At 45.1% G+C, this 23,994-nt stretch overlaps 3 protein-coding genes and 1 non-coding gene across 4 annotated transcripts; 3 read left to right on the forward strand and 1 right to left on the reverse strand.

Annotated features, from left to right (window-relative positions):
- The first annotated feature begins 7,452 nt into the window (after positions 1 to 7,452).
- Positions 7,453 to 7,571, forward strand: LOC124173650. The gene has a single exon (XR_006868684.1). It is a non-coding gene; the product is annotated as a 5S ribosomal RNA (ribosomal RNA).
- Positions 7,572 to 15,130: 7,559 nt separating this feature from the next.
- On the forward strand, positions 15,131 to 16,728 carry LOC124173631 (late histone H1-like). The gene has a single exon (XM_046553052.1). It carries the CDS (start codon positions 15,869 to 15,871, stop codon positions 16,655 to 16,657), a length of 789 nt encoding a protein of 262 aa, XP_046409008.1. The 5' UTR covers positions 15,131 to 15,868; the 3' UTR covers positions 16,658 to 16,728.
- A 1,410-nt stretch (positions 16,729 to 18,138) lies between these two features.
- Positions 18,139 to 18,550, forward strand: LOC124173639 (histone H4). Its single transcript, XM_046553059.1, has one exon. It carries the CDS (start codon positions 18,161 to 18,163, stop codon positions 18,470 to 18,472), a length of 312 nt encoding a protein of 103 aa, XP_046409015.1. The 5' UTR covers positions 18,139 to 18,160; the 3' UTR covers positions 18,473 to 18,550.
- Positions 18,551 to 19,362: 812 nt separating this feature from the next.
- On the reverse strand, positions 19,363 to 19,959 carry LOC124173635 (histone H2A). Its single transcript, XM_046553055.1, has one exon. The coding sequence runs from the start codon at positions 19,788 to 19,790 to the stop codon at positions 19,416 to 19,418; it is 375 nt and encodes a 124-aa protein (XP_046409011.1). The 5' UTR covers positions 19,791 to 19,959; the 3' UTR covers positions 19,363 to 19,415.
- Between the last annotated feature and the right edge of the window lie 4,035 nt (positions 19,960 to 23,994).

The raw sequence follows: 23,994 nt of genomic DNA on the forward strand, positions 1-23,994 counted from the left end.
TCATCAAACGCACGACGTCCTACGAAGCACAATTTCGACGGCCTATCAAAGACAATGAAACGCAAACGTACGATACTTACTATCGATACTTAATTCGCAACAATAAGAATTTTTCAATGCAAGCAATTAGTAGTGGTACACTTCCCACACGCAAATCGGTGCAACAACTTCAGCGTTAGTACTTGTTCAAACAATTGAAAACAACAGCAATGAAACCAGCAAACACCCGGTTGCTAAGGATAATTAGCACGTCAACAATCACATTTCTCATTCCCTTTCCCGGGAAAGACCAGCGATTAAAAAGTTTGATGTAATGACATCGAGTAATTATCACCCATGGCGAAAGCTTTTGAAATTTCGATCCCCTACGGTTACCTCGTAACAATCAGTAACGCATTGAAAGAGCACAGTTTACATTTTTTCCCGAAAATCATAACACATGCGGTGTGCGAAAATGAGTGTCGAGGACTTAAAATAGTCTTCGACGCTTTGCACAATGCGTTCCCACATTTCCGATAACCAACGATGAACATAATTTTGCAAAATCACAAATAAACTTGCGTATGAGTGCCGCTACTTACAACATTTCACGGTTTCCATTCAATCATATGACAATGGCGTTTTGCTGGTCTCCAATTTCACGAGTCTGAGGAAACGTTTGTGATTTGACGTTTTACAATTAATTCCTTTTCCATATCCGATAAAATTCTTTTGGCCTCCGTGATGCTAACACTACGCTTTTCAAGTCACATGTCAAATCAACACAGCATTACCATGGAATGTTATCGTTGCCCTAATTAATTATGTAGTTCCGCTGCGAAGAAGTTATGAAATATCACACAAGGAATTATATTCGGACGAAAGGCACGTTAACAATAATCAACGCCGGCTGACATTGGAAATGCGGTGTGCACTATTCGACATCGCTGACTGCTTTCATAACAGCAGTCCAAATACATAGCATTACACTTATTATTAATCCGGATCTGCCAATGTACATAACTTCACACATACAGAGTATACGACCACGATGTAACACCGTAAACACTTCCATTAAAATATTCCGTAATAAATTTTGTGAAACCAAACAATCCGTTGCTAAGGAATTCGCGAAAAATGTTCTTCCTTCAACTCCTTCGTCAACATTTCAAACAGTGCACAGTGCCTAAGATACAAAGTGCAAGGGAAAACCATCAACGTCTTAGCACATTCAAAGGCAAACACTTTTAAATTATGCCACGATTCACTCAACTTGTAACAATTAAGGACGCCACGACTAATTTATGTTTTCTTACGATGCACAATTAAACGCTGGGATCAATCAACCGTCATCATCGTCAAACAGTGTATTAATCACATCACAGTTCACTTTTCTACACAAAAGAGAAAGCCAAGGAATAACACAGACAACGATTATGAATGTAAAAAGTAGAAAAATAAGTAACAGCGTACTTACTCGGCTCTTCGGCTGTAGATCACAATCGCTGTTGTCAACACACTTCATTCCCGTACATTTAACTAACTTTTCCTATGCATCCAGCGACACAAACACTTTCAATCCTTTCCTCACGATTGCCAAGCGTCACAAAGAACACTACAGAACCGGCGTTATGTCAGTTACAGCTGATAAACATTATACAATTATCACTGATATTAGTTACTCGCGACGTCTTCTCACTACAGCTGCCGCAGCAAGAGCGATCGAGTGGTAATACAGATTCGGCCGCTAGATGGTGCGGGGGGAACCTCCAGCAGTCCACTGCGCGCATCGCTGTTGGGAATTAGGAATCGCGCGTGGGAAAGCAATTGGGATAATTATTCGCAACGCAGCGGCAAAATGCGAATCCTTGCCATACCTAATGAACCATCGATTGTCATTGGTCGTGAACTATTAATGTTCTCCACAACAATGGCACATCGAACGACCAAATCCCCGCCTTAAAGTCGCATATAATATCGTAAATTAAGCCAAGATTCAAGCGCAATGTGGTGAACATTTGCATAATTGGAATATAGAGTACTCTTGTACCTCAAAATATCCACCAAAACGTACCTCATGATGCAGAGTCTTACGTGGTTTTCGACGATTTCCAAGCGATTTTAAACCAATATATCAAGTACGGATGTCACTGTTAACATTCGTATGGCGAAGGAAATGATGTAGCAATCAGGAATTACTGAAAGAGGCAGTACAATCTGGGAAATGTTTGTGAGTTTGCCTTTGACGTTTGAAAAGTAATTCCTCTACTACGTCCGATAACATTCCTTGGGCTCCGTTATGCTAACAGTTCGCTTTTAAAATCACATGTTAAGTTATCACAGCTTACCATTAAACTGCCCAAATTATTTACGTTATAATATCCCTGCCCTAATTATTTACGTTATTCCGCTGCCAAGAAAAAATGAAATAGCACAAAAGGAATTACATTCCCACGAAAGGAACGTTAAGAATAACCAACGACGCCTGACGGTAGGAATGGGACGTGTAATCGTCAACATCGTTAATTGTTCTTTCATTGCACTTGCTAGACTTAGCATTGACACGTATTACTAATCAAGATCTGCCAATTAAAATCACTTCACTCATGCAAATTTAAGGACGACGATATAACACGCTAAACACTTCCATTTAATTATTCCGTATTCACTAATGTGAAACCAGCAATCCGTTGCTAAGGAAAAAATTAGCGAAAAATATTCTTCCTTCCACTCTTTCGTCAACATTTCAAACAGTGCACAGTGCCTAACATACAAAGTGCAAGGGATAACCATCAACGCCTTAGCACAGAAAAGGCAAACAGTTTTAAATTAAGCCACGATTCACTCAACTTGTAACAATTAAGGACGCCACGAATAATTTCGGTTTTCTTAGGATACACAATTACACGTTGGGATCAATCAACCGTCATCATCGTCAAACAGTGAATTAATCACTACACAGTTTACTTTTCCACACGAAAGAGAAACGAAAGGAACAACACAGTCAACGAATACGAGCGTGAAAAGTGTTTAAATAAGTAATAGCGTACTTACTCGGCTCGCTGGTTGTGGATCACAGTATTCACCTGCACGGCTATCAGAATCGCTGTTTTCATCACACTATTGATTCTCGTGCATTTCACTCACTTTTCCTATACATCCATCGACACAGACACTTTCACTCATTTCCTCGCGTTTGCTGTGCGTCACAAAGAACACTACATAACCGGCGTTATGTGATTAACCACTGATAAACATGGACTAATTATAACTGATAATAATTATTCGCGTCGTCTTCTCACGACAGCTACCGCTGATCGAGTAGTAATTCAGAATCCGCCGACAGATGGCGCGGGAGGCCTTTTCGCAGTCGCTCGCCGTGGACGTCCAGAGCGGAATTTGAAATATCGTCTCTCGGTGGGATTTCTATCCCGGATTGCGACTCGGCGCAAATATGCGAACGCTAGCCACGATGAATGATTTATCGACTCATCCGCGGTCAATTGTCGTGAAATGCGGAAAAACAAATGTTGTCATTTACAACAATGAAACACCGCACTGTATTCCAACGACGCGAAGCACGGAATATATGTAAATAATCCATTCATCAAACACAGTATCGTTTAAACGTACATGATCGGAACACGACCGCCTCGTAAATGATCATCTGCCAGTGAAGTGACGACTGTCAAGCGGTGTCTTTCCTCCGCCCGCGATTTGCATTTCATTTCGGCGTTCGGAGGGAGCGGACCGCTTCGACTCCAGGCAGGAATACACTCCGTGCGGCTGACGATTCTCGGCATCGCGGGTGCAGGGCAGGGGGCCGCGAGGCAGAGAACATCTCGGACGTAGGTGCTCGTCGCGATAACACGGATAAGCGGGGAAAGAACTCGGCTCGGTTATACCTTAGGTTAGGTGATTAGAAGTGATTCATTGATTAGCCGTAAATACCGGACCATTTCATTAGCATATCGATTCCGCGACGAATGCAGTGAGCGATTTAACTGTTTGTCACCGTTCCTTCCTACTCTGAAAATGTTTCGTGCCCGAGTTGCTGCCCGCAGTTGTCCACGATTCAATTTTACATTTTCCCTAACGGTACCGTAAGTTCTTACTACATTTTTGCATGCCACGGTGAATGACAATCGTTCTCCAGTCTCTTTGCCATCGGAGTGAAGCGGAAATTACATCCTTTCGCGAGCGATCGAAGAATTTCCTTATGCGAATTAATTATTCCTCGTGAGTAGTCAGGTCTACTTTCCTTCCTCGATTGCACCCTACATACGTCAAATATCCTTCCTCTTCTCAATAAGTGATATCGTCACTGTCTGCCAGTGTCAACGACTTATCCTTAAACCGAACTCCCATAGTTGTACATATTCGCAGTACACGAGAAAAGTTCGCAGAGTTTCGGAGTATAGCCGTACATTTAGTCAGTAAAGGGAGAGAACCGATTAATTAATATCTTATGAGTAGGCAATCCACATTTCTCTACACTGTATTAAAACGCACGGAACGACTTAATCCGTAGCAATAAATTTCCGTGCCTTCTGCCTTGAGTATATGTTAATGAACACACTCGTCTCTTCCACAATGATTTTCAAAGCATAACTCAATTATTTGGAAAGCTTTTCGTGACATTGAGCAGTTTCGCTTGAGCGCTGAACGATATAGTTACCCTTAGTAACGAAGTTATTTGGTTTCCTGTTGGCTGTTTGCTACACATAAACATTTCAATGCAAGACGTAACGCGAGTACAGCAAATAATGGAAACTTTGCATCGCTAATTCTTTCAACGTTACGTGCGACGTAACATAGCAACCAACGGTGGAAAATCATGGAATTCGCTTATCAAAAATGCCACTTCTTGCAAGTACTGCTAATTTTTATTAATAGGGGAATGTTGTCTGCTTAATATAAATTGCCTCCCGAAGACATATAAGACACGGGAAAAAAAATTCTGTGGCCTGTAAGTTGACAAATAGCAATCCAATTTCATACACTTTACCCAAATCCTTTGCTGATTTCTACCAAATATTTTGATGTCCCTCGTGAACCGAAAACTTTGATAAATTTAGTCATAACTCCATAATTCTAACATAATTTTTTTTCGTGCACCGCATTGGAAACCATTCTTGCCATTGTGTTACTTCAGCATGTTAATTAGGAATGGTTTGCAAGGGAAATGCAGAAAAAGCGAGAATGTTATTGATATTCTCCCCTTCTTCGGTTACTAGTGAATGACTGCGTCTCGTATTAATATACCATAAATTAACTAATAACAAGCTGGTCGCCTATTTCGCACTTGGCTGCGAACTGTCCGAGTATGGTTCCGCCGCCGCCGCTAGATGGTGCGGCGTGCTTCTCCCGGCGATTCACAGACTTTCTCTGCGCACATCGGCCGACGGAAAGGCGGCTACTGAAATAAGAAACATTCCTTCGGGTAACCGCGCGGGTGAGAAAATCCCAGAGCGCCTATTTTCCCCTTCATTAAATCACGGGAATGAAAGAAAATTCTAAAATGTGATGCATCATTCCCAATGCAGTCCCCCGTGACTTTGAAATAAATTTTTAGCCGTGGTGGACACGGAATATCGCAAACACCTTTTCCATACACACCGGAGTCGCGTTAAATGCCGGAATCGTCTAAAATTATGCTCCCTCGTCACGAGCATTTTCTTTCGTTGCAGTTGGAAAGTATTACTTGGCGAATCAGATTATTCAGCGTCCTTAGTGGAAGATGTATTTGTATCCCTCATTCTCTAATTCATTGATGAAGACTGTTTCAGAAAAAACCAGTGCGACGTAATCCATTTCGTGCAGTCAGTTATAAACATTTCCCTCCATACCGTTTCAAAGTTTTATTCGTCCACAAATTTTATGTAACGCACTCTCTCTTCGTGCGAAGTACCGCCACGTGGAAAGAATCCGGGGGTGGGGAAATTCTTGGGTCAACGAAGACAACTTTCCTGGGAACCCGTGTGTGGGGTAGTTCCCACGCTTGGATCCGGGTGGTGGGGGACGGGTTCCCCCACCACGAACCTAAACGCAGCGAGTGGGGTAGGGGACGCCGGGAAGAAAAAAAGAAGTTCCAACGGGCGAATTTTTCAAAAGACGCAATGGCCTCCTTCGTTTGTTTCCCGTCGACGTAAAAAGTGAGTAAGTGTTTTCTATTCATGGCATCATTCAATACCTGCCGTATCGAAAGACTTGCAGGCGAGGATAATCACTCCAATGACAGCAACACATACTTTCATGGCATAGCACCATTAAAAATGTTGGAAAGGTAATCGACTGCCATTAATGGAAGTAGGGTTTTGCAAGGCTTCGAGATAACGTGTAATACTTGAAAAAAAGAAAAAACGCTCAATGTATACCGTTCCTTCGTCAACAGTACACTTTCATTACTTTCACGCAATAGTCATGTCGAGGAATTTATCAATCAATGATCGGTGTACACGTCCAATGAAGTGTTTCCATAGCGCAAGTGAAATTTTAGGGTTGGAAATATTTCCGTCGGGCATACGTTTCACGAAAGCAAATGCCAGTCGCCCGCCTGTATGGGAACATGAAGGGGACTCTTGTTCCCACGGTCGGAAATGGTGGTGGGGGAAGGTACGTCTCCCCGACCGAGAAGCGGCAGCGTGTGACGTAAGCAAGTGTCGGTAGGGGAGAACTTTGAATCGAGGTCGGCTCCCTGCCAACGGACAGTTTTTTTGAAGGGGCGCACTATCGTTCGTCATTCCTCCACGTAAATGTTACGAAATCGGTTCGCATCACAGGGGCAGTAATGCCACCTCATAATCGCAATTGGGAAAAAGAGTGAAGCGCGATAAGCGAGGAAGGATAATAATTTCCTATTCCGTAATATAACTCGGAGTAAAACCACGAATTCCTGTCTCCGTGGCAGTGTGTTGGCATTGGGAGATAGATAAATGACATAAAGAAAAATGTATGAATGTAGGGAAAAACATTTTTTGTTCCAAGAATGGTGAAAACGATTTTTTACACATTGCTTAACCAACAAAGAGCATAACACCGTCAAGTCCGGAAAATGTAGATGAAGAAATTGGAACGACAAGAATTATCTTTCTCAAATTAATTCCCTCGTTACGCATTACATAATCATCTTTTGCCAGAAAATTTCTTTGAAGAAGTAAATGCATCCCTTGCGTTAAATCGATCATTAAACAGTCGAAACAACAACAGGCGACATTTACCAATGGATTAAAGCTGAAACGAATCGCCATTACACCAACAAGCACACCGTTACGAAAGACATTTTTCATAAACACATTTTCAAAGATGGACCAAAAGATATAACGGAATTGAGAATTGCTTAAGCATAAAGGGACTGTTGTCTGGAAATGGTAACTATTCAACAGAAACAAAAGCAGATACAACCGCGAAGAAACCAGATCTTCCTTCGATTCTCAAGTCATGATAACTTTTTGAGGATTCGGTCATGTACTCGCCAACGGCCACACCACGTACAATTCACCGGTTCTCGTTCGATCACCGAAGTTAAACTACGTAGGGCCCGGATAGTACTTGGACGGGTGACCGCCTGGGAATACCGGGTGCTGTTGGCATTACTTTTATTCTTCAACTTGTTTAAAAAAAATATTTTCAATCACCTACCGCGAGCAATGCAGAGCCGGAATATGCCGCGAAAATTTCTTTTGAGAAAGAAATGTCACTATGTGAAATATTTTCTACATATTTTATTCGCGTGTTTCAAGAGTGACATTAATGTAGCGTTGGAGAGGAAAGGCTTTGGGAAAAATCCATTTTCAGTCATTACTGCAATCACTTCCTCGGAAATTATTCCCTAATGCGAGAGTTTCGTTGATTCCGATATGTGGTGAATGAGAGAAATAGGTTTGGGAATAATTTTAATTTGCATGCCACGCGACATTTTCCTTCGATCCTCGGTTATCACAGCGGGATTACATACTCTAAAGGCATGGAAATCGGCTTCCGCTTCCCGGTGTCCATTGGGAGATGGCGTGCAGAGGGTTTTTCATTGAATTATTAGAAATAGTTTAAACTACCCAAGTAATTAATAACGGTCATTTTCAGAAAAGATAAGGTTTGAAGATTGTTATCATACCATCGATGTTCAACGGTACATCTCCCTAACCATCCCACGGTACGTTTTCGCGAAAGCACGAAATTTCGATGCTCGATCAACAATACGCCATTACCTTGGCAACGAGGCAAGACGAGAATCAACAACACAGGCGTACGGGTAATGACAGCGCAGCACTCATTGACGTGGAATTAGTTACATTTCTTGGTTAAACGTGGCATTCTCGGATGGTATAATACATTGTATCGTATGCTGGACTCATCGCCTGCCGTTTCACGGAACCGTGTCTCGGGAGGTGGTGCGCCCTAGTGGCAGTTGCGGAACTATCGGCTAGGATTCTTGCATCACGCAAGAACCTCACGGAATTTGAGTAAAAATTGTAGGTATTAAAACGCAATGTGGAAGTGGTACTCGTCGCAAACACTGTGACAAGTGTTCCCTAATGTGCAAGTGAAGTCCCCGTGTCGATGTTGTCCCCGTGTTTGTGAAATGTATGGTAGAAGAAAGGCGGCGCAAAGTGAAGTGTTGGAAGGCGACAGAGGAAAAATTCGGAAAATAAATCCGTTATTGCGTGTGACTGAGAAAATGTGTTAACGCGAAGAAATTGGTAGTGCATACTTTCATGTGAATGTGGTAATTATGTCGTTGCATTGCAAATACAACCAATACATCATTTGTTTGTTCAGGCTGAAGATGGCCGATGTGTAGGAGTTTGCTGATAAGAAAGGCAAACGATAGGGAAATGTGGGGCGTAATGCAGTGAATTCATACATTAATTCTTTCCATAAATTACTGATCATGTTATTAGTTAAAGGCTGGGCGTCGTTAGGGAAATATAATTTTCATGGTTAAATGTTGGAATGAGCTGTTATGTTGTCAACGCTTCGAGAGTACACAAACTGTGTCATTATGGAAATTAGTTTGTTTTATGCAATTAAACTGGTCAGGAATAAGTGGTTTACCTTTCTTAGCATTTGAAAAGGTATGTGATGGAAATCGATACCCAAGGAGAGATATCATGATAGGTGAAGTTTGCAATTTGAAAACAAGTCTTAATTGTCGGGGCATTATGCAGAATAACATTGCTATTTGATGTTCGGAAATTGTAAAACTTGACTGGAGTATGCGTTTTAGGAAGTGTATCAATGGAAGCGTTAGTCCATGGCGATAGTTTGGGAATAGAATGATGATTGGGGGAATGTTGATATGTGCAGTTGTGGCATCAGGGCTTGGAGATTACATAATATGTGATATAAATGAAATTGTAATGAGTCGTGCAATGAAACTCGTCAGGAATACGTGCATTAACTCTTCCTTCGTTTTAAAAGTGAACTGGTGTTAATCCGTGAAAGAACATAGTTTTGATAAGGGAACGGCAGACATTTGTGTGGCTGAGTAAATGAAATTCCAATTGTGATATTCAAAATTATTCATAAAAACCATAATTACCGAGGGATTCTGACGGGATGCGTTCTAAAACGTTAACAATAGTAAAACATACATTAGTGTCGAGTTTCGTAGCGTTAGAGTAATTAGTTTAAAAAATATTCCGGTTGAAGTGACTGAAATATTGCATAGGCTAAATATTGAATAACAACATTATGTCCTATAGACAGTGAAAACCAGCGGATTCTGGTGGGACAAGTTTTAAAACAATAGGAGAGATAAGGCAATTGTCGGTGACGAGTGTCAGTGCGATTGAATCAATGGTTGAATTAATATGTTACAATGTGTGTATGACATAATGACATTAAATGTGTCATACTCAAAATTATTCATAAAAACCATAATTACCGAGGGATTTTGACGGGATGCGTTTTAAAACGTTAACAATAGTAAAACATACGTTAGTGTCGAGTTTCGTAGCGTTAGAGTAATTAGTTTAAAAAATATTCCAGTTGAAGTGACTGAAATATTGCACAGGCTAAATAATGAATAACAACATTATGTCCTATAAACAGTGAAAACCAGCGGATTTTGGTGGGACAAGTTTTAAAACAATAGGAGAAATAAGGCAATTGTCGGTGACGAGTGTCAGTGCGATTGAATCAATGGTTTAATTAATATGTTACAATGTGTGTATGACATAATGACATTAAATGTGTCATACTCAAAATTATTCATAAAAACCATAATTACCGAGGGATTTTGACGGGATGCGTTTTAAAACGTTAACAATAGTAAAACATACGTTAGTGTCGAGTTTCGTAGCGTTAGAGTAATTAGTTTAAAAAATATTCCGGTTGAAGTGACTGAAATATTGCAGAGGCTAAATATTGAATAACAACATTATGTCCTATAAACAGTGAAAACCAGCGGATTTTGGTGGGACAAGTTTTAAAACAATAGGAGAGATAAGGCAATTGTCGGTGACGAGTGTCAGTGCGATTGAGTCAATGGTTTAATTAATATGTTACAATGTGTGAATGACAAAATGACATTAAATGTGTCACACTCAAAATTATTCATAAAAACCATAATTACCGAGGGATTTTGACGGGATGCGTTTTAAAACGTTAACAATAGTAAAACATACGTTAGTGTCGAGTTTCGTATCGTTAGAATAATTAGTTTTAAAAATATTCCAGTAGAAGTGCCTGAAAAATTGCAGAGGATAAATATTGAATAACAACATTATGTCCTATAAACAGTGAAAACCAGCGGATTTTGGTGGGACAAGTTTTAAAACAATAGAAGAAATAAGGCAATTGTCGGTGACGAGTGTCAGTGCGATTGAGTCAATGGTTTAATTGATATGTTACATTGTGTGTATGACAAAATGACATTAAATGTGTCACACTCAAAATTATTCATAAAAACCATAATTACCGAGGGATTTTGACGGGATGCATTTTAAAACGTTCACAATAGTAAAACATACGTTAGTGTCGAGTTTCGTAGCGTTAGAATAATTAGTTTGAAAAATATTCCGGTTGAAGTGACTGAAATATTGCAGAGGCTAAATATTCAATAACAACGTTATGTCCTATAAACAGTGAAAACCAGCGGATTTTGGTGGGACAAGTTTTAAAACAATAGGAGAGATAAGGCAATTGTCGGTGACGAGTGTCAGTGCGATTGAATTAATGGTTGAATTCATATGTTACAATGTGTGTATGACAAAATGACATTAAATGTGTCATACTCAAAATTATTCATAAAAACCATAATTACCGAGGGATTTTGACGGGATGCGTTTTAAAACGTTAACAATAGTAAAACATACGTTAGTGTCGAGTTTCGTAGCGTTAGAGTAATTAGTTTAAAAAATATTCCAGTTGAAGTGACTGAAATATTGCACAGGCTAAATAATGAATAACAACATTATGTCCTATAAACAGTGAAAACCAGCGGATTTTGGTGGGACAAGTTTTAAAACAATAGGAGAAATAAGGCAATTGTCGGTGACGAGTGTCAGTGCGATTGAATTAATGGTTGAATTAATATGTTACAATGTGTGTATGACATAATGACATTAAATGTGTCATACTCAAAATTATTCATAAAAACCATAATTACCGAGGGATTTTGACGGGATGCGTTTTAAAACGTTAACAATAGTAAAACATACGTTAGTGTCGAGTTTCGTAGCGTTAGAGTAATTAGTTTAAAAAATATTCCGGTTGAAGTGACTGAAATATTGCAGAGGCTAAATATTGAAAAACAACATTATGTCCTATAGACAGTGAAAACCAGCGGATTTTGGTGGGACAAGTTTTAAAACAATAGGAGAGATAAGGCAATTGTCGGTGACGAGTGTCAGTGCGATAGAATGAATGGTTGAATTAATATGTTACAATGTGTGTATGACATAATGACATTAAATGTGTCATACTCAAAATTATTCATAAAAACCATAATTACCGAGGGATTTTGACGGGATGCGTTTTAAAACGTTAACAATAGTAAAACATACGTTAGTGTCGAGTTTCGTAGCGTTAGAGTAATTAGTTTAAAAAATATTCCGGTTGAAGTGACTGAAATATTGCAGAGGCTAAATATTGAAAAACAACATTATGTCCTATAGACAGTGAAAACCAGCGGATTTTGGTGGGACAAGTTTTAAAACAATAGGAGAAATAAGGCAATTGTCGGTGACGAGTGTCAGTGCGATTGAATTAATGGTTGAATTAATATGTTACAATGTGTGTATGACATAATGACATTAAATGTGTCATACTCAAAATTATTCATAAAAACCATAATTACCGAGGGATTTTGACGGGATGCGTTTTAAAACGTTAACAATAGTAAAACATACGTTAGTGTCGAGTTTCGTAGCGTTAGAGTAATTAGTTTAAAAAATATACCGGTTGAAGTGACTGAAATATTGCAGAGGCTAAATATTGAAAAACAACATTATGTCCTATAGACAGTGAAAACCAGCGGATTTTGGTGGGACAAGTTTTAAAACAATAGGAGAAATAAGGCAATTGTCGGTGACGTGTGTCAGTGCGATTGAATGAATGGTTGAATTAATATGTTACAATGTGTGTATGACATAATGACATTAAATGTGTCATACTCAAAATTATTCATAAAAACCATAATTACCGAGGGATTTTGACGGGATGCGTTTTAAAACGTTAACAATAGTAAAACATACGTTAGTGTCGAGTTTCGTAGCGTTAGAGTAATTAGTTTAAAAAATATTCCGGTTGAAGTGACTGAAATATTGCAGAGGCTAAATATTGAAAAACAACATTATGTCCTATAGACAGTGAAAACCAGCGGATTTTGGTGGGACAAGTTTTAAAACAATAGGAGAAATAAGGCAATTGTCGGTGACGAGTGTCAGTGCGATTGAATTAATGGTTGAATTAATATGTTACAATGTGTGTATGACATAATGACATTAAATGTGTCATACTCAAAATTATTCATAAAAACCATAATTACCGAGGGATTTTGACGGGATGCGTTTTAAAACGTTAACAATAGTAAAACATACGTTAGTGTCGAGTTTCGTAGCGTTAGAGTAATTAGTTTAAAAAATATTCCGGTTGAAGTGACTGAAATATTGCAGAGGCTAAATATTGAATAACAACATTATGTCCTATAAACAGTGAAAACCAGCGGATTTTGGTGGGACAAGTTTTAAAACAATAGGAGAAATTAGGCAATTGTCGGTGACGAGTGTCAGTGCGATTGAATTAATGGTTTAATTAATATGTTACACTCCCTGGCTGTCGACATGAAATTCCTAGGGTCAAACTCAATATTATTTATAAAAACCATAATTACCGAGGGATTTTGATGGGAGACATTTTAAAACGTTCTTAAAGTGAAAACAGACATTATTGAGGAGTATCATAGTCTCTGAATGAATACTTTCAAAATACGCCATTTTTTGGGTTGAAAGTAAGCGAAGACTGAATTTTCAATATCAGCATTATGTCATATGAACAGTAAAAACCAGTGGATTTTGATGGGACCGGTTTTAAAACGACAAGAAAATTAAGACAAATATTCGTGACAAGTGTCAGTGCAACGGAGTAAATAGTTTTAAAAATGTGTTACAGTTGCTAATGAGTTAATCAAATTTCCATTTTCATACTCAAAATTATTTCTAAAAACCATAATTACCGTGGGATTTGGACGGGAGACGTTTCAAAACTTAGGTGTATTCAAAAAGAACATTATAGCGGAGTTCCGTAGCCACAGAATGAATACTTTGAAAAATATCCCATATTATGTGTCTGACAGCAAATGCTGATTTTTCAATATCAACGTTATGTCATATGAACAGTAAAAACCAGTGAATTTTGATGGGACCGGTTTTAAAACGACAAGGAAATTAAGGCAATTATTCGTGACTAGTGTCAGTGCGACTGATTCCATGGTTTAAGAAATATATTGTAATCCGTTGCTGACAAAAACAAATTTCCAATGCCATACTCCAAATTATTCATAAAAAGCAATAATTACAGAGGGATTTGGACGGGAGACGTTTTAGAACGTTAACATAAATTGAAACAAACATTATCGTGGACCTTCAGTGCGACGGAATTGAAAATTTCAACAATGTTCCATGCTCTGTGCCCGTCACATTGCAAAGTGTCCGTTTAAACTCAACAAGTGAGCGTGGAAACCACACTTCCGGTCGGATTTTCATGAGGCACGTTTTAAAACGTGCAGAAAAATGACAATTAATTATTTGGAGACAAAGTTCGACAGAATAATAGCTACGTTAATGCCACATACGTGGCTACTGCGACAGCGCACGATGTATTCGTCGTAGGCGTGTGACATTTCGTCATAACATGCAGATTGTCACTTCATGCATTGCAATAGGGATATGTGAAGTTCGAAAGGAATAACTCCGAAGTCGTACTCGCTCTTTTCCTTCGTAATTCCGCAATCAGACAGTGAAATGCATCGGAAATATTGACAAACGAAGTAAGTCAAAGGAAAATTGATTTGCCAAAAGAGGTAATTGTAAGAATGCCGAAACAACAAATACCACGTTTCAGGAAATAGCAAAGTTAGGTTTAAAACTTGGACGTTACCGTAGAGAGTGGAATTAATCCACAGAACAATGTACGAAAAACTAACAAAGGGAAAGTTATCGATCGGCGATGTGAAGAGTACATCTTTTCCCTTGCACGTCCGCATTCACGAATACACGTTCCTGCGGGAAAGACACATCATTTCCAATCCCGAAGTGGCGTGTGGTAATTTAAGTAATACGTGTAACGCGCTACGTCGTCACAATGTTGTAGGGAACGGTAATTCATTTTCACAAAAGTCATTCAAAATCAGCCTTCTCACACACAGAAAATCGCAGTCATCAATTTCCAGAATCGCACGCTAGACCAGAAATATCCTGCGACTCGAGTATGGAAAAGCCAGCCTCACTCGACAATCCCTCCCGTCGAGGCGTAATTTTTTTTTCACCAACCTTTCGCAATCCCTGCCCAGGAATCAAATTCACCACATTCCCCCCCAGAATAGGCACAGAAAGCGCACGGAGTGAAACGAACGGGGCGAACCGAAAACCGTAGGAGCGTCAAACGGAGTCATTCCATTTCCTTCGAATATCACGACTCGCGGCGCAATCGGAATACTCTCGCGACATTCAGCCCCCGCCGGAAAGGGGAAACGATAATCGAGTGCCGCCGTTTGTGGAATAACGGCACGAGAACAAAAATTATGGACATTCGTCCGCTTCTCCCGGGGATCGCGGGTTCGCGGCAGCGCGAACGATCGCAGTCGCACGCGGAAAGAGTGATTTCGGCGTCGCGAAAAGGCGAGATCGAGGGAAACAGTCGCGTTTCGGCGACGCCGAAGTGGCGTCTCGATCGTCGATCGAAATCGCCGCAAACTCGGATCGAAAAGTGCAACAGACGAATGCACAACCGCGGATCGAGTCGTCGCGACACGACGCCGATCCGTCCGACAGGCACATCTTCCGACCATCGTTCTCCGTCCGCGGGGCGCCGTCCAGACCGGCGCCGGCGTGCCGGCACACGCAGGAAGGTTCAGAGAAACGGCGAGGCAGGTCGCCGATCGACCACGCGAACCCGCGACGCCACGGCGACACTTTAATTATCGGGTCGGAAGGCGCGCCGGTGACATGCCGTATTTCGCTCGGGCGCCGCGGCGCCCGCGACGTTCCGGTCGCCGACGGCGGGCCGCCCGCGCGCGGCCGGGACTGTCGCCTCGCGCGTCGAGATCGGACGCCGACGTCGGAGCCGCCGGCGCCGTCCGAAACGATAAAGTGCGAGACGAAGTCGAGTACAAAGATTCGAAGGAGAACGCCGACGACAAGTTCGACAGCGGCGAACGCGCTCCGAAATGGTACGATATCTCGAAGGTGGGAAACGCGAAAATTTCATCGCTTCATACCTCTCGTCCGAGACCATGGCAGACGCTACCGCAGCAGCCGCAGCAGCGCCCCCGGCGGCCCAGCCGTCCGGCACCGCAGCCGTCAAGCCCCTGCCCGCCGCCTCCGCAGCATCCAAGAAGGCCAGCAAGGGCGCCGCCTCCAAGAAGGCCCGCGCAAAGCCCTCCCATCCACCGACCTCCGAGATGGTCAACAACGCCGTCAAGAGCCTCAAGGAACGCGGCGGCTCCTCCCTCCAGGCCATCAAGAAGTACATCGCCGCCTCCTACAAGGTCGACGCCGAGAAGCTCTCCCCCTTCATCAAGAAGTACCTCAAGTCCGCCGTCACCTCCGGCACACTCGTACAGACCAAGGGCAAGGGAGCGTCGGGGTCCTTCAAGCTGAGCTCCACCACGCTGAAGGACAAGGCTGCACCCGCTGCAGCCAAGGCGAAGAAGACCGCAGCCAAGAAGACCGCCGCGGCCAAGAAGCCGAAGCCCGCGAAGAAGGAGAAGGCTGCCACCAAGCGGTCCGCGCCCAAGGAGCGCTCCAAGTCCGCGCCTCCTGCGAAGAAGGCAAAGAAAGCAGACAAGCCCAAGAAGAAGCCCGCAGCAGCCAAGCCAGCGGCGAAGGCAGCAAAGTCCCCATCGAAGGCAAAGAAGGCGCCCACCAAGCCCAAGGCGCCCAAGCCCAAGAAGACGCCCACCAAGCCCAAGCCCGCGGCAGCAAAGAAGGCCGCCGCCGCCCCCAAGAAGAAGTGAGCGACCGAACCTCGCAGGTTCACCGAACTTCGATGTACGCGAAGTTCAATTTAGGCCCTCTTAAGGGCCATCAAGTCATACAGATGACTATTTTCCATGCTTAAAACAAAATTCCAAACTCCTTCACCTTACCCAATAAAGTTTCAAACCTTACCCATTGAAGGAAATGAGTAGATGGACAATATTCCTTCTACAAAACCGCTAATTTTACGTCAAATTAATGCACCTTCCATTGAAGGTTGTCAGATAATTTTTTGGCAGTAAAAATTTACCTATGAACCTAAGTTTCGAAAGAGACGTCTGCTGCAGCAGAAAGCCTGATTGCTCAAAAGAATGAAGTATTTGCGTTTCACATATTTGCAACCAAGACGGTCGATTGTTGAAAACAATGAAATCTTGGCGAATGTCATTGTTGCATTAGTATTTTCCGTGACAAAACTGCTGGCGGAAAACAATCGTCGCGCATGGCAACATCTCCTGACGACATTTTTTGAGTTCGAGAGATGCCTACATTGTCGTAACTCGATAAACGATTGAGTGTACTCCTGACTTTGTTATTCTGAAAGAACTTCGAAATTTCCGTTACTTATGAAATTTAAATTGCCATTCTGTAAAGATAACATTTTCCGTCAGGAAACTGCCAGGATGCCAAGCACTCCATCTGCAAAAAAACATCTTTTCATAAGTTATATTCATACCTTCCAGTATTTTTCTATACTATTTTTCATTAGTTAATTATAATTATCATTAATTACAACTTTATTATTTTTTCATTCTCTTTCAGCTTTTCTTTATGAAATATTATTTCATTCTCGTCGATGAAAGCAATGGGAAACAATCGTCTGTATGACGTCTAGTCCTGAAAAGGACTTTTGTTTTTGTGCCGACAAGAAGTCGACAGCGACGACGATCTAAGCGCGCTCTCCGCGGATACGGCGTGCCAGCTGGATGTCCTTTGGCATGATGGTGACGCGCTTGGCGTGGATGGCGCACAGGTTGGTGTCCTCGAAAAGACCCACGAGGTAGGCCTCGGACGCCTCCTGCAAAGCCATGACGGCGGAGCTCTGGAAGCGGAGGTCGGTCTTGAAGTCCTGGGCGATCTCACGGACCAGGCGCTGGAAGGGCAGCTTGCGGATCAGAAGCTCGGTGCTCTTCTGGTATCTCCTGATCTCTCGGAGGGCCACGGTACCTGGGCGATACCTGTGGGGCTTCTTCACTCCACCGGTGGCCGGCGCGCTCTTGCGAGCGGCCTTGGTGGCCAGCTGCTTCCTGGGGGCTTTGCCTCCGGTCGACTTACGGGCTGTCTGCTTGGTACGTGCCATTTTCCTGTCGGGAAAGTAACTGAAGCGGCCGATTTCTCGACCCAATATATTGGCATGAGTGTGTAGACTCTTACATGTGCCGAAATGTGATTGGCTGAGAGTGCGAGACCGTCGAAAGACGTTATAAAATGGAAAGCCGAAAGTCAAGCAAGCACGATTCTCTCACCGAGACAGCAGCAACATGACCGGACGAGGCAAGGGAGGAAAAGGCTTGGGGAAAGGAGGCGCCAAGCGTCATCGCAAGGTTCTTCGCGACAACATCCAGGGCATCACCAAGCCGGCCATTCGCCGTCTGGCCCGCCGCGGAGGTGTCAAGCGTATCTCCGGACTCATCTACGAGGAGACCCGCGGTGTCCTCAAGGTGTTCCTTGAGAACGTGATCCGTGACGCCGTCACCTACACCGAACACGCCAAGAGGAAGACCGTGACCGCCATGGACGTCGTGTACGCCCTCAAGCGCCAGGGACGCACCCTGTACGGATTCGGTGGTTAGATTTCCATCGCGGCAGCAGCCCATTACATCTGGCAGCTGCAGCATCATCGAATAACAAAGGTCCTTTTCAGGACCATAGAACATGCAGGATATTATTTGCCATTGCTTACACTCGTCGCAATCACAGAAATGTGATGTCATCGATAATACATGAGAACTAAGGTACTGGTTGAGTAAAGAAAAAAAAAATTGATGGAATTGTCACATGACAAGTTACTATTATGCGAGTAAACCAAATACTTTCATTCATATTGAAAGTTGATTGAGTAAACTGCTGAGGGACGATCAATTTGTTTCTATTTCTTAATCCAACCCATATTACCGACTTCAACAATAATGGTCACTAAGTGTTCTATTTCCGGTAGTTATTGTTACATTTTACAGCGGCACAAGCCGTTAACAATGTCGTCCATTGATAGTGTTACTTAGCAACGACCAAACGCCTTCGTCGATTTTCAAACAATTCTTCGACCGAATGCGGTGACTATGACACATTGTTATACATCGCCTATCTGTTGCTTAGAAACGCACTGCTGCCAACATATTTTCAAACTGCTACATAGCATTCGGACTTTTTGGATATCCATTCAAATGTTCCTTTTACAAGGCGAAGCTATGGTATTGCAACATGTTTTTCCCCCATCATAATACTAATCCCTTAATTACTATTCATTCATCATCACAGTTTCTCTAACTCTGTTGGTATGCTTTCGTCACACTTGCTATCGTTCTATTATGTTATAATTTTCAAATTTTATAACCACTTGACAACTCGATCCACGACCTCTCCACCAGAGAAACAGAAAGTAATTTCTAGACTTTTTATGTGCACATTCTGGGAAGAGTACCAAATTCTTTGACATAGTCGTAAGACTGACAGACCTAGATGGTTTGCGGTCCTAAAAAGGACCATTTTTTTATTCTCTTCGTAAGAAGAGAACGCTTAAGCCTTCTTCTCGGTCTTCTTGGGCAGAAGCACGGCCTGGATGTTGGGCAAGACACCACCCTGGGCGATGGTGACGCCAGACAGGAGCTTGTTCAACTCCTCGTCGTTGCGGATGGCCAGCTGAAGATGACGGGGAATGATCCTCGTCTTCTTGTTGTCACGGGCAGCGTTGCCTGCCAATTCCAGGACTTCGGCGGCCAGGTACTCCATGACGGCGGCGAGGTACACGGGGGCACCGGCACCAACGCGCTCGGCGTAGTTGCCCTTGCGGAGCAGACGGTGGATACGTCCCACGGGGAACTGAAGTCCGGCCCTGCTGGAACGGGACTTGGACTTTCCCTTGACTTTGCCTCCTTTTCCGCGTCCAGACATGTTGAATCGAGTTGCTTTCGGCGGTACGGTGTAGACCTCTCGACGAAATGTTGATTAGAACCGTGTCTGTGTGGCTTATACATTTTATGGCCTGCCGCTGGCCGACTGCTCCGTCTACTCGACCAATCCGGTGTCGGCGAGTCCCGACTTCACGGCATATAATAAAAATCTAGCCAAAAATTTTCAGAGAGCAGCAGTTCGAGGATCATCGAGGGAGACTTCGCCGAGAGGATCACCGAGGAGCAGCTCATCGAGGGACAGCGGCAAGGAGGCGAGCGTACCGTCGACGACCCGCGTCAAGGAGAGAGGAAGACACCCGCCAAGGAGGTTCCGTCTGAGGAAGCGCTTGCCGCAACCGAGGACAGCCGCCAAGGCGTGCCAAGGAGGGAGAGTCCATCTCGGGCTAACCCACCTACCACCAATCTCCATTGCTTAAGGCTCTTTTAAGGGCCACAGTCGGTCCGACCGACTAACCTACTTCCACAGGGGACAAGAGCGAGGACCGACCGAGGAAGGAGGACAACACCGCCACCAAGGGAAACAGCCTGAGGAAGCGCTAGTCGCGACCGAAGGCTACGAGCCAAGGACCGGGAAGGAAGACCACCAGACTAGGAAGGAAGGAAGTCCACCACCAGGAGGAGGGAGTCACCACCAGCCTATTCTCCCCGGCTACTTGGTCCTCTTCGGGGCCATTTTCTCTCCTGTCTCTTTTAGGCCAGTGCAAGGAACTTTCTGCGGGCCCTACGGGTAACCCAAAGTTTGCACCCTTGTGACTGCAGGGGCATTCCCCCGCCCGGGGGAACTAGTATCTGCCCAATTGAAGTCTGCTAGTGGAGAGGGTTCGGTCCTCCAATCGCCGGCTGGTACACGCAAAACCTCTCATCCGATCTACCCCGACGCACTCGTCGGCCATAGAGTGAGAGTCCCTGACTCCCGAGGCATTGCACGCTAACGCACTCGTTGGCAGCCGAAGGAAACTCCCCATCACAAACACATACGGCGCCCACGTAACGTGCGGTGGGTTCTCCAGCCGTGGGGCAGCTCATCGTCGGGGCTTCTCTGCTTGTCTGCGGGCAAGTAGTCCAATAGGTACACAGGGGTTGGGGAGGACAACACAGCGCTAGGCGGCCCTCCCCCGTCAGGGGAGGTCCTGACACCAGGGCCTTAAGCCACAAAGTTCTTGGCAGCCTTTCCAAAAGGACCCGAAGAGGGCCTTTTCCGTACTTACACTTTCGCTCCGAATTTTCATTTCGCAAAGGCATCAGCGCCTAAGTTTTTCAAGGCATCAGCGCCTGAGAATAGGGGCCTGATTTGAGAGGCATCAGCGCCTCTCAGATCTAAGCGGGACTTGGCATAAGAGCCACCCCGCTTTTCTTTCAAAGGCCAGAGACTTAGTCTTCACAAGGCATCAGCGCCTAACCTTTTCAAGGCATCAGCGCCTGAGAATAGGGGCCTGATTTGAGAGGCATCAGCGCCTCTCAGATCTAAGCGGGACTTGGCATAAGAGCCACCCCGCTTTTCTTTCAAAGGCCAGAGACTTAGTCTTCACAAGGCATCAGCGCCTAACTTTTCAAGGCATCAGCGCCTGAGAATAGGGGCCTGATTTGAGAGGCATCAGCGCCTCTCAGATCTAAGCGGGACTTGGCGTAAGAGCCACCCCGCCTCTCTCTCAAAGGCCAGAGACTTAGTTTTTTAGGCATCAGCGCCTGAGAATAGGGGCCTGATTTGAGAGGCATCAGCGCCTGAGAATAGGGGCCTGATTTGAGAGGCATCAGCGCCTCTCAGATCTAAGCGGGACTTGGCGTAAGAGCCACCCCGCTTCTCTCTCAAAGGCCAGAGACTTAGTTTCACAAGGCATCAGCGCCTAACTTTTTCAAGGCATCAGCGCCTGAGAATAGGGGCCTGATTTGAGGGGCATCAGCGCCTCTCAGATCTTAGCGGGACTTGGCATAAGAGCCACCCCGCTATTCTTTCAAAGGCCAGAGACTTAGTTCCACAAGGCATCAGCGCCTAACTTTTTCAAGGCATCAGCGCCTGAGAATAGGGGCCTGATTTGAGAGGCATCAGCGCCTCTCAGATCTTAGCGGGACTTGGCATAAGAGCCACCCCGCTTTTCTTTCAAAGGCCAGAGACTTAGTCTTCTCAAGGCATCAGCGCCTAACTTTTTCAAGGCATCAGCGCCTGAGAATAGGGGCCTGATTTGAGAGGCATCAGCGCCTCTCAGATCTAAGCGGGACTTGGCATAAGAGCCACCCCGCTTTTCTTTCAAAGGCCAGATCCGAGGCATTAGAGCCTAAATCTTCAGCGGCATCAGCGCCGCTTAGCTTTCTAGGCATCAGCGCCTAAGTTCTGAGCTTTCAAGGCATCAGCGCCTATAGGGGCCTGATCTGAGAGGCATCAGAATTCAGATCTGAGCGGCTCTTGCTTCAGAGGCCATACACATAGCTTTGCAAGGCATCAGCGCTTCTTGAACTTGGGCATCAGCGCCAAACTTCTCTAAGGCATCTGCGCCTAAAGGGGCCTCGCTTGGGCATCAGCGCCTACTAAGACTTGGCAAACAATTAAAAAGAGGCCTCCTTCAGCCGATTAACGGCAGCGGTGCTCGTGCTCTTGGTGCTTCACACGACCGTAGTTGACCAGCTCGCATAACGAGAAGGCCTTCGGTTGTGCTGCGTCACGGCCAACTATATTTTTGGGTTGCTCCGCATCACGGATGCCAGGCTCCGCGTCACGGGGCCTGGTAAGGCGGCGGCGGCGCGATGGAACGAGTTGTCTCGCAACGGCTCATACGCCCATTCTCATGCCCATTACCTTGCCTCTATAACCTAAGGTCTCGCGGATCTCCCACGGCAACGGCCCTACCACGGATCCCAGGATCCCCCGATGCGAAGCCGGATGGAACAGGGGACCGGATCTCTTCTCCGCCGTCAGCGGGGCCTGAGGCCGAGTCCCCTGCATCCCCGGACTCTGTTGGGCCGTCTGCCCGGCCTAGTCCGAGGACTGTTAGCCCGGTCCCCGTCCCGCCGTCAGCGGTCGGGGCCGCTACCTCCCCAGCCGCGTCATTCTCTTTGACATCCTTCCCCAACATCTCCACGAGATCGCTCATCTCACCCTCTGCCTTCCAGCCAATCACCCCGGCGGCAACCTCTACCCCCACCATCGTAGCCACCCCGGTGGCTACAATACCATCCCTGATGGCACTCCAAGTGCCCACCCCACCCGAGATCCTGAGCAACACATTCAGCCTCGTTAGGAGGAGGCAGCCATCCGGTGCCCAAACTCGCTCCATCCCACCTACTACGGCACCCCCCACCGTGAGACCATCCCAGACCCAATCCCCTGCAGCCCCCTCCACCCGCACCTTCCCAGTTCACATCGCCCGTCTTCCACGGTCCTGCAACCAGCGCAGCTTTTACCAAGCTTGGCGCCAGGCCTATCCGGACCTTGCAGGAGCACGGATATTCGTCAACACGGAACGGCGCACCGCAACTGTGAACGTTGACCGTAGAGGAGTGGAGATCCTGAGGCAGGAATACAGCAGATTGGACCATGTCTTAGGGGAACCGCTCCGATACGATCTCCCCCTTGAACGGCGCCCGGTCGCGCCCCCTCCCTTACCCCCTGGTGATCTGGTTGACTTTGTCATTTTAGGAGTGGACTACGCCACGAGGGTGGACCACCTGGTGGAGCGCCTCCTGGAGCTGAACATCCCGGTAAAGGAGGCATGGAGGATCTATACACGGAGGAACAGGAAGACGACCGTCGTGAGAGTCCTCGTCCCAAGAGCCAGGATGGCGGAGTGTGGGAGGACCTTGGGGAAAGGTTTCTCACTAGACGGCCGCTTGTATCGGTGCGAGCCGGCCCGCCCACCACGAACCAGGAAGGTCACCCGCACCCAGGAGCGGCCCCCGCCGCATGGTGCCTCTCGTGTCCAGGGGCGGCACCCTCCGCCTCGGGACACACACGAGCGCGCTGTCTCTCCGGCACGCCATGAGCGCCCGGAGGAACAGCGCCAAGTCCACACCCCTGAGGTCGATTTCTTCTCTGATCTCTTGCAGGCACAACCAGGGGACCAGCCAGCGACGAGGAACCAGGTGATCCGCTTCATGGCGCAGGTCATCCGGGACACCGTTCACCACAGCGTCGCAGAGGAGGTCGCAGACGTCATGAGGGTAGCAGCGAGGACCATCTTCGGATGGAGAAC

The sequence above is a fragment of the Ischnura elegans genome, unplaced genomic scaffold, assembly GCF_921293095.1.
Source record: "Ischnura elegans unplaced genomic scaffold, ioIscEleg1.1, whole genome shotgun sequence".
NCBI lineage: Eukaryota > Metazoa > Arthropoda > Insecta > Odonata > Coenagrionidae > Ischnura > Ischnura elegans.